Consider the following 13,281-nt stretch of genomic DNA (forward strand, 5'->3'; position numbering starts at 1 on the left):
TGCCTGTTCATTTTCCTTCTATTGGTACATTTTTTAAAAATCCCATTAAAGCTGCATGGAAAGCACATAGTCAAAGTACATTTCATATGTGTATTTTCGGTGTAATTACCTATTAAAAGTCCAATACAAAGCACTGTATTAAGTGTGTGGGAAAGTGGTTCCCTGCCTTCAGAGAGCATTCAATCTAATGGGGTATTAAACTTGTAAAATAGTTCAGCCTTTAAAATGCCAATATAATAGTCAAAGGGGAAAGTAGTCAGAATAATAAAGGGGGCTACTTAGGAATATTTAAAAATGCTTCTAAGCACAAAGAACGCTGGGAATTTCTAGCTACAGGAAGCTTAACTATGTATCAGAACATTAAATAACCTCAGCGTGATCCTGCTTTTAGCTGGGATCATGACTACCAACCCTAGTGTAATGTACTTTCCCAGGTCCTTAGTAAAATTCTCTAAACACAGTAAGCACTCAATAAATACTCTTGATTGATTTCACCTGAGTTTGTCATAAAGCAACAGACTCTAAGTCTCTGTGAAGCACATGACACTGGGCAGAGTCAAACAACTACCTTCTTAAAGTCTAGGAATGATCAAAATAACAAATAACGACTCTCGTGATGCTTCCCCCCAAAATCCCTTGAGTCATGCAGACACCCTTTTTTGTCTATCTGCAAAATTAAATTGTGTATTAAATACATTAATGTACTATAAGACAATATATTAAGATATTTAATACATAGCTAATGTATTATGCATTAAATATATTAATGTATTATGCAGTGTATTGAGGAAGCAGCATGGCCTAGTGGAATGACCATGGGCCTGAAGTTAGAGGACACCGAGCTCTGTTCCTGGCTCCTCCACTTGTCTGCTGTGTGGCCTTGGGCAAATCACTTAACTTCTCTGTGCCCCAGTTCCTTCACCTGAAAAATGGGGATTCAATACCTGTTCTCCCAGACTGAGCCTCAAATGGCACCTGAGCATCTTTTATCTACCCCAGAGTAGAGTTCTGTGCTTAACAAATTCCACAATTACTATTATAATTTTATTATTATTATTATTATTTTCACCCCTAAATCAGAAAACATTCATTTTAAATTATCTGCAGAATCCCCCAAGATGTAAGGGTATGAAAGCAGAGTGGTTAGAATGGAAGCATGGACAGAATCTGAACTTCATTGTTTGGCCGAGACACCAGGATAGTTTTTTTTTTTTCCCCTTTCCCTCAGGGAAACCATAGAAGGTGATTATTTTTAGTAAAATATTTCCATATGTAACTTTATTTCATTCTAGACAAAACAGGCCTTCTTTTTGGAATTATGCAGAGACCCAATTGAATATGAGCCTGTAATTCTAGCTGTTCATTTAGTTGAAGTTCTACACTCTTGAGGATATAGCAGCCTATGCTGTCTGTGAATGGCAGGAGAACCCACGGATTGAATCACTGCTCTGGTATTCAGAACTGTCATTCAGGCATTGGGAGAGTAGTTCTTGTCATTTCCTTTTAAAATATCTGACATAAGAGGTGAGGTTTACCTCAACATGCTACCCAAAGATGGAAAAGGAGCAAGAAAATGACAGTTTAGGTAGTTTTGCTTCAAAGTGGTTTGGCAGTTGGAATGGTCTGATACCCTCCCCCGTATTAGCGTTTTCTTTGGTTAGTTTCCTGACTGACCTAACTCTTTCCTACTTTAGTTGCTGAGTGACATTTTGGCCCTCATTTTCAGGCTTGTCACTGATCAATGGCCACCCACACCCACTTGTCATGAGAAACCTTCCCAATTAATTCAAATCTACCATCAACCATTGAACCACACTTCCAGCACTCTGTTCCTACAGTGCATCTAAATAAATCTGGTGTATTTAGGTACCTAACAAACACTAGATAATAAGAGTATTCTTTCAGGATCGTACTGTTATGCACTGTTTGGGCTATGGCACCAAAAATAACTTCATCTGTGATTAGAATGTTTTGGAACTTGCTTTGGTTGTCTCAAAAAAAATTAAAAATGCAAATTTCATTTCCCAGGGTATGGTTTTAAGCTGATGAAAGTCATCAGGAATCCTTGGCATCATTACTTTTCCAGTGTAGTGGGCTTTTTTGGAGAGGGAGGAATAAATATTACAGACACTCTCTCCAAAGTGGCTCATTTGTTTTGTTATAAATGCATCTTAGCCTCATGGGAACTGCTGGATTCAATTCTCAGAACCTGTCAAAAAAATAAATTCCAACATTTCATTTTTATTTTGAAATTTTTTTCAAAGAATATATTTGAAAAAGTGATGCCAAGAGAAAAATGGCTCATTTTCATTTGGGCATTAGATATTACTGTTGTTATTCTCATTCCTGTGTGATAATCTCTCTTGACTCATCTTAAAACTAGGTTGGTGATACAAGCCACAGATAAAGGGTTACCCAGCCTTTCTGGTACAAGTGTGGTCGTGATACAGGTGGTGGATATAAATAATAACGCCCCAGTCTTTCTACCATCAGATCCTGTGGAAGTGGCAGAAAGTAAGTGTGTAAATTTGACTAGTTGAATATTGAATGGGATAAAAGGAGACATTTCTTCTTTTCTGTAATATTTGACATGCACAGGCCTTGAGTGATTGATTAATGGTAGTCTGATCATGGGAAACATTGTGACACAGTGTAAAGAGCATGGCTCTGGAAGTTCCAGCTCTGCTCCCACTAGCCTACCATGTGACAGACCTTAGGCAACTCATTTAACTTCTGGGCCTCCTGCTCTCCCTAGCTCTTAGGCTGTAAGTCTCATGTGGAACAGGGACTGTCTGATCTGATTATCTTGTATCTACCGCAATGCATAGCTCATAATAGCCATTTAATAAATCACTCAATCATTAAATGTTTACTTTGTACGGCTCCCTGAGATTGAGGCAAATAACACAGTCTCTGTCCCACCAGGGGCAGACAAGGACTCAAGGAAAGGACAGACAAGCACTCAATCACCTTGCCCCCTCCTACCTCACTTCACTTCTCTCCTACTACAACCCAGCCTGCATACTTCGGTCCTGTAATGCTAACTTTCTCACTGTACCTTGATCTCGTCCATCTCGCCTCCTACCTCTCCCCCAAGTCCTGCTTCTGACCTGGAACTTTCTCCCTCCTCATATCCAACAGACAATCACTCTCCCCCCCACCTTCAAAGCCTTATTGAAGGCACAACTCCTCCAAGAGGCCTTCCCTGACTAATCTCCCTTTTCTCTTTCTTCAGTTCCCTTCTGCATTGCCCTGACTTGCTCCCTATATTCATCTCCCCCTTCCAGCCCCCAGCACTTACGTACATATCTGAAATTTTGTTTTTATTAATGTGTCTCCTCCTCTAGACTGTAAGCTCGTTGTGGGCAGGGAATGTGTCTGTCATATTGAAGTCTCCTAAGTGCTTAGTATAGCGCTTCTGCACACAGTAAGCGCTCAATAAATACGATTGATTAAAAGCTATTAAAAAGACAGAATTAAGAAATTCAGAATTTATCTTAGGAAACTTGTTCTTGAGGGAGGGACCTCAAGTTTCTCTACTCCAGGTCACAGTTGTTTGTCACAAACAGCTCCACCTTCCCTGAGCTCTTCAACTGCTGTGGTTACACTTCACCTGCAGACAGGGGACCCAGCTGCAGACATCTGGAAGCCTGGGAAAGTCCTGGCCTCCTCAATGAAGCAGAGACTCAGAGCATGAGAATTAAGGAGAAACGAAATGCCATTACTAGAGCTTACTTATTGCACTGTGGTCCACAGTCTGGTTAAGTGCATCCAAAGATTGGTGGTAGTGAGCATTTATACACACTGAAATATTGCTCATTGAATTACTACTCAGTCTCTCATCTGACTTCTCCGCCCCCAGTTCACAGCCTAGGTTACGGCAAATCGGAACAATGGTCTCAGGCTCTGCGCTTCGGAGGGGCCTTAGCCCTCTTGCTATAAGTTGCAGAAGGTCCACGTTTTCCACCGGAATCAGTAGTTCTCAGACTGGCACCGAAAATCAAAACTTGTTAAATGAAACTACTAATTTCCTAAAACTATATAAAATACAGTGTTATATGGGGTGATAGGTAATGAGTCTGTGAGGGATTGACTCACTTTGACGTCACATCTGATCTTTAACTGGTGTCCAGTGAAAACGAAAGAGGGTGGCTTGTTTAGGTTGTTTTACTTATCCTGCAAGTAAAAATACAGAAGGGGTAAAATGAGTCACAATACTGTCCCATAAACAACCTTGCCTACCTTATTCCCTTTTCTGCTGATTACAATAGGCAACCTATGAAATATGCCAAGAAATAACATGATTACATTGGATTTAGAGCAGATGTGTGGAGGTAGTACAAAAAAACTAGAATAAGTTATTTAATGAGATGTCACCATGTTCTTCTTTATTTTAGATGCCTCACCTGGTTACATTGTGACTCAGGTATCAGCTTATGATGTGGACTTGAGCCCAGCTCTAGCCTTCAGTTTCACCAAAGAAGGTAATCCTGGAACCAAATTTGCTATTGATCCAATCACTGGAAAAATAATGCTAGTGAAGTCACTGGATTTTGAAGAAACAGCCGAATATGAACTGCAGATCCAAGCTTCAGATTCAGTGCACCACACAGAAACTGCGATCAGAGTCCAAGTTTTAGATGTCAATGACAATCCACCGGAATTTGTTCAAGATTCCTATCAGGTACAAAAATCTCCAACAGTTGGTCATCTTGTTCTGCCATTTGATTTAATGTTGATCAGGTGACACAGACAGAACTGCTTAAGGAGGCAGGCACACCTTGGCCAAGTCAAAAAGTTTAAGCAATTCTGCAGGCTTACCGACCATAAATTTGATGTGGAGCTCAGTGTCTCATTGTCACATGACCGACCCTTTTGTCCATCACTATATGGTGTTCTGTTTTATTGTGCTGCTTATTTGTTTTAGGTAGACTGTATAATGTAGTTTAACTTCAAACATAATTGATTATTCATTCCTTACTTGTGGACATACGTATGTTGACCTTCTTTCACATTTTAGGTATCCTCAACTGTCAACAGATTTAGAGAGTATAGACTTTTTACTTAGCAAAACTGTTAGATACTTGTAGCTGTAGGTTGGTGTTCCTTTCTTTTTAAAATTAATGTGGTTATGATAGTAACCCCGCACGCTCCGCTCCTCTGCCGCCCACCTCCTCGCCGTCCCTCGGTCTCGCCTATCCCGCCGTCGACCCCTGGGTCACGTCCTCCCGCGGTCCTGGAACGCCCTCCCTCCTCACCTCCGCCAAACTGATTCTCTTTCCCTCTTCAAAACCTTACTTAAAAATCACCTCCTCCAAGAGGCGTTCCCAGACTGAGCTCCTCTTCCCCCTCTACTCCCTCTGCCATCCCCCCTTTACCTCTCCGCAGCTAAAGCCTCATTTTCCCCTTTTCCCTCTGCTCCTCCACCTCTCCCTTCCCATCCCCACAGCACTGTACTCGTCCACTCAACTGTATATATTTTCGTTACCCTATTTATTTTGTTAATGAATTGTACATCGCCTTGATTCTATTTAGTTGCCATTGTTTTTACGAGATGTTCTTCCCCTTGACGCTGTTTAGTGCCATTGTTCTTGTCTGTCCGTCTCCCCCGATTAGACTGTAAGCCCGTCAAACGGCAGGGACTGTCTCTATCTGTTGCCGACTTGTTCATCCCAAGCGCTTAGTACAGTGCTCTGCACATAGTAAGCGCTCAATAAATACTATTGAATGAATTGAATGAATGAATGAATAGTAAGTACTTACTGTGGGCTAAGACTCAGGGAAGATACAAGGGAATCAGATGGGAACTAAAGCTTTAAGCATTGATTGTTATAATGTGATTACATCTGAGGTGTCCATTATGTATGTGGATTTCAAATATTTAAAGCTTCAAACTGAAAAGATTTCTCTGTTTGGAAGGCATATTTGGTAAGGTTGACATGCAGCACTTTGTGTAAATGGTTATAATAAACATGATTTAGCAAACAGGACAGGTCATCTACTTAGTGAAACATAACAGAATGGGTTATGTTCTTTCATTTTTAATGAAGTGAAATTTAAGTTCAGTACAAAGCATAACTTTTATATGAAAGTATTATGTAATGATGCCTTATTTCCATTAGTATTTTCTTCCAGTAAGAAATATTGAATCTCCTGAAACTCTTGGAGTTGTTTTGCAATATTTTGCAAGCAATATTAGTCAAAATGAAATCTCAAAAGTATAAATTCTCTCTGAATCTTGGAACCTGTCTGATATCTTTAATAGCTAAAATTTGCAAAACTTTTCCAGTTAAGGAAAATCAAGAAAACCATCCCTTTTCTAACTAAGGCATTTATTCGGTTTTCAATATCAGAACAAAACACCCCAGTGACTAGATTCTGCCTCACAAAAAGAGTATTAGTTATTAAAACAAATTGTCTTTCAAACTCTTGTTTCTCTTTTTTTTAACTCAGGTCACAATATCTGAATTGACACCTGTGGGATCCTTTGTCTTGGCTGTGTCTGCCACTGACAGAGACTTGGGCAGAAGTGGAGTAATTTCCTATAAAATCATTTCCTCCTGTGAGGAATTTTCTATTGATCTTAAGAATGGTGAGTAGAATTCTGAAGCCAAATTTTGTATTACTGAACAGCACATTCAGGTTCATTTTCCATAAAGGTATTAAGCTACTGAAATAGAGATGCCATCCTCATGTTTATTCACAAGTGAGAGGAATCAGCTGGCCTATTTACAGCTGAGGCTGAAGGGTAATAAACAAAAGATTGATTGAGTGGTGGTGAGTGCTGAGGAGATAATGGTCCCCAACACTGTAGTTCTAGTAATCCAATCTATCAAGTAGAATTCTAGCAGTCAGCCCAGGTCTCTCTCTTTATATATACCTCTATGTTCACAAATGATGAAGCTCTGGGATGTAGTCACTCTCCAGAAATGGAGGTTATTCTTCAGCTTGACACGGTTATGTGGAATGGGACTTTTGAGGAGAATGAATGATAGAAGGACACCAAGTAGCTGCAGTATGGAGAGCTAAACCTGGAACACCAAAAGCAAGGAAGGAAGAGGAAATATTTTAAGGTCTCAGGCGATGCTACAGTCCATCTGAAAACTGGGACCAGCATAGCCTATTTCTATCAGAAAGGAGTTCCTGTTTTCAAGAAAAAGCTTCATAAGGTACACAAGACAAGTGCGTGAAAGTGGAAACAGCCCCAGGCACTGCCAACATTAAACAGAACACAAGAGATAACCTTTTTGTGTGTTTAATGTAGACAGACTGTGGGGCCTTTTCACCTACACATGCTCTTGTAGGTCAGTTTCACCAATCAGTGCTGAATTTCTTCAATAAAAAGTACAGCTACACACACACACACACACACACACACACACACACACACACATATATCATTCAGTCAAATCTGTTGAAGCTTACTGTGTTCAGAGCACTGTACTAAGCATATGAGACTGTACAATGCAACAGAGAGACACATTCTCTGTCCACAACGAGCTTACATACACACATAATGAAGCCAAGGTAATGAACTTTATATTGAAATTGAATAATGGACACTACCAGGGCTGAAAGCTTTTCTTTACCTTCTCCTTCAGGCCAAAACACCAATTCCCCTCATTTCCATTTTTCTGTTTTGGAATATAGGAGCCATTTGCCAAGTATTGACTAACATGTCATACCTCAATCAAGAAAAGTGTGTCTCTTTTTGAGCTATAGCATTTTAAGAATCAAAAGGGGTCAAAAGAGAAAGCAAATTCGAGCCCTGCATACATTAAACATGAAAGCACAGACGTGAACAACTTCATGTACACACTGTCACCAAGACTCTCCAGCGACTCATGCACCCCAGCTGCATTTTACTATTAGTGGCATCTTCTTTGCGGAGGGAGGGCAACTGACTATTGTCAGTTATAAAACAATCGATAGTATAAGCACTTACTACAGTGCTCTGCACACAGTAAGTGCTCAATAAATACAATTGAATGAATTTGTTAAGTTCAGCAGAGTTAGTAGACATTGTATACCTTTCTGGTCCAAGATAATTTGACATCTCAAGCAAACTGATTTGCTCTAAATCTTACTTTTGATGCAATCTAGGATGATGGAAAATGCACCCTGTAGGTGTTGGGTTTTTTAATAGGTGAATTTTGAAAGTTGGGAGAATTGTGGTTTTGTGGACTGAGGTGGGGAGGAAGAGTTCCAGATGGAGGAAGGGGCATGCACAAATTGGTAGGAGGCAGGAAAAGGTGAGCTTGGGAGGAGCAAAGAGTGCAAGCTGGAGTGTAGTGGGGGAAGAGAGGGGCAAGATCCAGAGAATGCAGCTAGTGGAGAGTCTGGAAGACAAAGGCCATTTATTTTTGAGATTGGTGTAGTGTGTTCTGAATTGCATATTAGGAAGATGACCTGGGTTGAAGGACGTGGGGTATTCTGAAGAGGGGAGAAGCTGGAGGCACAGAAGGTAACGCAGTAGTCCAACTGGGAGGTGGCAAAGGGTGATGACTGGGAAGAGGGCAAAAGGTAAATCCAGAAATTATTATGGAGGATGTTAGCTGAGTGTTTGCATGAGCATTGAACACCTGAATCTAAACTCTTAGTGTTGCTTCCTATTTTTCAGGCTCAATATTTACTGCCAAGACTGATATGCATCTTGATAAAAAAACATCATTTCAGTGTCTCATAGAAGCTAGAGACAATGGAATCCCTGCTTTGACAGCCATAACTTCAGTGATCATTGAAATTACAGATGTAAACAATTATGCCCCAGCGTTCACAATGACACATTATAATTTCAGTGTAAGTGAAGATGCTGTCATTGGAAGCCTCCTTGCCACATTTTCAGCTACTGACCATGACCGGACCCGAGAGAACACAAATGTTGACTATTTCATTTTTGATGGCAATACCCAGAACCAATTCCTTGTGGAAACGAGAATTGTCCCGTCAGAATATTCTTTTAAAAAGGTGGGCCATCTTGTGCTGGGCCGTACTCTGGACCGAGAGACTGCTCCAAGCCATCGCCTTGTCATTTTAGCATCGGACCGTGGCCACCCTCCACTGACAGCCACAGCTACCATAGTGATAAGTGTACTTGATACTAATGATAATCCGCCTGTATTCCCCACTCCAGAACATCATGCCCACGTCAGAGAAAATACTCTGCTGGGGAGTCCTATCGCTGTCATCTCAGCAAACGACTGTGACTCAGGAACCAACGGTGAAGTCACCTACACCATAATCTCTGGAAATGAAAAGGGCTGTTTCCACGTCGATGAAAAAACCGGAGCTGTAAATTTGATTAAATCTCTAGATTATGAGGAAACCACCAAATTCACTCTGACCGTCCAAGCTTCAGATGAAGGCTCAAAAAATGTTGCTTTCTCAGTTATCTTTGTCAGTGTTCTGGATGATAATGATCACGCTCCCCAGTTTGTGCTCCCTGTCTTGAAGTCTGTTGTTTATGAAAACCTGCCCAGTTTTTTCACTGTGTGCACAATTAATGCCTTGGATTTTGACACAGGCCCTTATGGACACCTGACTTATTCCATTCAGTCTTCCTGTCTGCAGGATCCTGGAATGCCTCACGATCATGAAATGTTCAGTATCGACCCAATAACAGGAGACGTCCGGCCAAGGCAAATACTGGACTATGAAAGTCAGAGCCAGTATTGTTTCATAGTTCAGGCCAAAGACAAAGGTGCCTCAACAGCTACCTTAACAGTTCAAGTGGATATTGAAGGGGCAGATGAATTCGAACCAGTTTTCACCCAAGATATGTATCATTTTGATCTCCCAGAGGTCACTGAAATAGGACACATTGTTGGCAAGGTGGCAGCATCTGATGCCGATGCTGGCGAAGATGGCATTGTCCTTTATTTCCTTGACACACCTTCTCAGTTCTTTTCTGTGAATGAAACCAGTGGAAACATTTATTTAAATGGGCCCCTCCTCCTCGGGAAAAACCTCATGAAAGATGAAACTATTGAATTAAGTGTCCTAGCGCACAGTCCCAAGCCAAACTCTAAGTCTACTACCTGTAAAATTTTTGTGAATGTATCTTCTTCTCCAGAGAGCTACTCGACAGTGACAGCAAATAGCCTTTCTATTAGCCTTATGATCTCTTCTGTAGTATTCCTCCTGTTGACCATCAGTTTCATTGCACTAATTTTGAGATTCAGGCGAAAATATATGACGAATTCCCGTGTGAAAAAAAGGGCACCATCTTCTCCGGCTATTGATTTGAACCTCGCTGTTGACATTAACGATCCGAAAGATTCTCAGAAAATCCAGGAGAGCAAAAACAGTTTGCTTCCCATGGGATCGGCATCAGAGTGGATGAGTTTAGTGGACACCAGAGAGAAGAAGGATCTGAGTAATCCATGCAGGCACTCGAGCTCAAGTGGTCATGGTTCCGCTGAAGGAGAGACCGCTGAAGATGAAGAAATCAAGAAGATAAATGAGCACCCATGCCGAAAAGGCACTGGTTCAGCACTGAGTGAACGAGGTTCTCGGGTGCCAGACTCAGGAATCCCCCGGGACTCGGACCAGTTGTCATGCCAGTCTGAGGAAATGGATGTGGTGCTCGCTACTGACACTGTTGAAAGTGTCCGTGCCTTCAGGAAGGGTGAAGACCATGCAAGCAATTCTTCTTGCTACACAGGGTTAAAGGAGAAAAACATCATGGTGGATGGCAGGAAAGAGTGTCTCTTTATCCCAAGGGATCAAGACTCACGAGATGGCACTCTGCCCCTGGTTGTAGCTTCTGACGAGGATCTGAGAGGGAGCTATAACTGGGATTACCTCCTTAGCTGGGAACCTCGGTTTCAGCCTCTCGCCTCCGTGTTCGGTGATATTGCCAAGCTGCAGGATGAACATTTGCAGGTGCCTGGTTTTCTAAAGGAGAAGAAATCCTTTATCTTCCCTCCTCCCCTAATAACATCTGTTGCCCAGCCTGGCATCAGGTCAGTTCCACCACGCATGCCACCTTTAACCCTAGGGAAAACATTCCAAAAATACCCTCGTTCACCCCTAGTTCAGCATCATGACTATCTGCCGTTGGCTCTCACACCCAGTTTCTCCCCATCAGTCTCTTTGCTGACCATGCAGACTCCTACAGCATCCCCGGTAGTACCAGATATGAGTCTGTTTGGAGCCCGTTCAAATGGTTCATCTCATGGACTCGAAACTTAAATTCAATTAAAAATATTATACAACATGAATGGGACACTGCTCACAATAAAACACTGTTGGCCATTTATGAATGAAGTACTGGATTCCCAAGTTAGTTCCTCAAGATTGATTTAATTTTTACATAAGAAAAGGTGACAAATCTTAGTCTGAGTTTTTATTGCAACCTTATTGTAGTCTCTAAAATCTCTCCCCGCCTAGTGAGAAGATGCATCCTTTCCTAATTTTTATTTTTCGCTCCCACATTGATGTTTTCTGAAAAGTGCTGCCCTACCCGAAACTACTGGCTTTCGTAATGGAAAAGGATCTTTCTGAACAGGCAAGAGTGATTGCCAAATAATTTAAGATAGAAACAAATGTAGGGCTCTATAGGTCCATTCCAGCACATTACTCTCAATGACCATCTCCGCTGCCTCCATTAAGATCCTCATTAGATTGTAAGGTCCTTGTGGACAAGCATCATGTTTACCAAGCATTGAGTACATAGCTCTGTACAAAGCACTAAATAAATAACGACGATTGATCGCAAGGACCTACTTCAGCATTCTTGCATCCAGTAGGCACCCAATAAATACTAGTGAATGAATTAATGAAATTAAAAATGTGGCTAGAAAGTAAAACTGTACACTGAAAAGTACAAATTAGGTAAAGAGAAAAATGAGTTTAGTAGAATTTTGGTAATCCCTGGCTCTGTCAAATTTAGTTTCCATAATAAGCGACTTACCCCCATGAGTAGACTAATTTCTGGATCCCTTTCTATATATCAGCTAGCTTTTGGATGCCTCTCTTGAGAATTATGTCCTTTCTAAGGGAAGGATAATGAGAAAAGAGAATGGAATGAGATATATGGCAGTGCCAAGAAAAATCAGGAAAGAGTTGGGAAACAATTGTCTGTTGAGTGATCAAGACTGTAAAATCTGGGCCCAGACTGTGTTTGAGAATACTTGGGAACAATAGGGTTACCACCTCACAGAGTTTCAAAACATGCTTTCTTGGGCATCTTTCCAGTGAGAGCAAAATATGTTTCCTCCTTTTTTTTTGGCCTGGGCAAAGGGTACATGTAAATATATTGAAGCTTCAAAATTAATTTATGGAAACTCCTTAATTCAATTATTTTATTCTAAATAGGAGGTTGCTTTTGATAAAGAAAATATAAATAATAATGTTGTAAAATAAATCGGTAGAAAATGTACACCCATTAAAAATAAATGTAAGAATGTGTTTATTTGCTATCTGTATCATTGAATAGCTAGATTAATGTAACGGTATTTTTAAAAATTAAAACTTTTGAAAACTTTTTCTACTAAAAGAAATTACCTTCAAATCATTCCTTTCATCTGTTTATGGTCTAACATCTTGGTCCTTTTAAGGTTTTAGCATGCACTGGATAAAGCAGTTGAGAGCTTGCTGGCAATTGTGTCCAATCGTCAGTCCTGGGTTCAGCAATCATTACTGGAAATCAATAGTGGTTCAGTGTTAAATGATCATGTTTTAATTATTCTACTTTCAGTACTATACCATGTGATCAGCCCGAGCATACTGCCTTTGTTACGAAGTGGATAATGGTGGAAAAGTCAGAGCACCATGACTCAGTTATTTTGAATTCAGAAAGTTCAGTCTAAAACATTGCTTCTCAACTAATGATACCTTCATGACCCTATCCTCTAGGGCTTGTTTGCCTTTGTTATAAAAAGGTCATGTAATAACCCTTCCTGTTGTTTTATGTCCCTCTACAGCCTATCAGCCTCTTAGCTGTTTTTCTCTTCTACTTGAAAACTTAGGCTGGTATAGGACCAAGACCAAGTACTATCTTATTGATATCAGCATAGAGAAATTGAAAAGCACTGATCCTTGAGGAAATATAGGTACAGAATTGCCCACTTAGAAAGTTAACCACACCGGTTTGTTAGACACACTGGGTTGTTTTCTGTTAGTGTTGGCATAGTATCTTTTACTGTTGTTTGTGACGGGAAGGCTAAATTGCCTTAAGCAACAGATGAAGACTCCAAGTTCTGTAAATTCCTCTCCTAGTGCCACCACTTCCTTGACAAGAGATATTGGGTAGTTAATCACTCCAAGTTCCTTACCTGT

The 13,281-nt window shown here is 40.7% G+C and overlaps 1 protein-coding gene across 1 annotated transcript in view; it reads left to right on the forward strand.

Moving 5' to 3' along the window:
• DCHS2 (dachsous cadherin-related 2) overlaps positions 1-11,792 on the forward strand; it is a 146,932-nt gene extending 135,140 nt beyond the window's left edge. The window contains exons 18-21 of the mRNA XM_029076962.2: positions 2,384-2,514; positions 4,398-4,684; positions 6,454-6,592; positions 8,621-11,792. Coding sequence (XP_028932795.1) covers positions 2,384-2,514; positions 4,398-4,684; positions 6,454-6,592; positions 8,621-11,193 — 3,130 coding nt within the window. The 3' untranslated portion in view covers positions 11,194-11,792. The remainder of the gene's footprint in view (positions 1-2,383; positions 2,515-4,397; positions 4,685-6,453; positions 6,593-8,620) is intronic.
• The last annotated feature ends 1,489 nt before the right edge of the window (positions 11,793-13,281 follow it).

Source organism: Ornithorhynchus anatinus, chromosome 12 (genome assembly GCF_004115215.2).
Source record: "Ornithorhynchus anatinus isolate Pmale09 chromosome 12, mOrnAna1.pri.v4, whole genome shotgun sequence".
In the NCBI taxonomy this organism is placed as follows: domain Eukaryota; kingdom Metazoa; phylum Chordata; class Mammalia; order Monotremata; family Ornithorhynchidae; genus Ornithorhynchus; species Ornithorhynchus anatinus.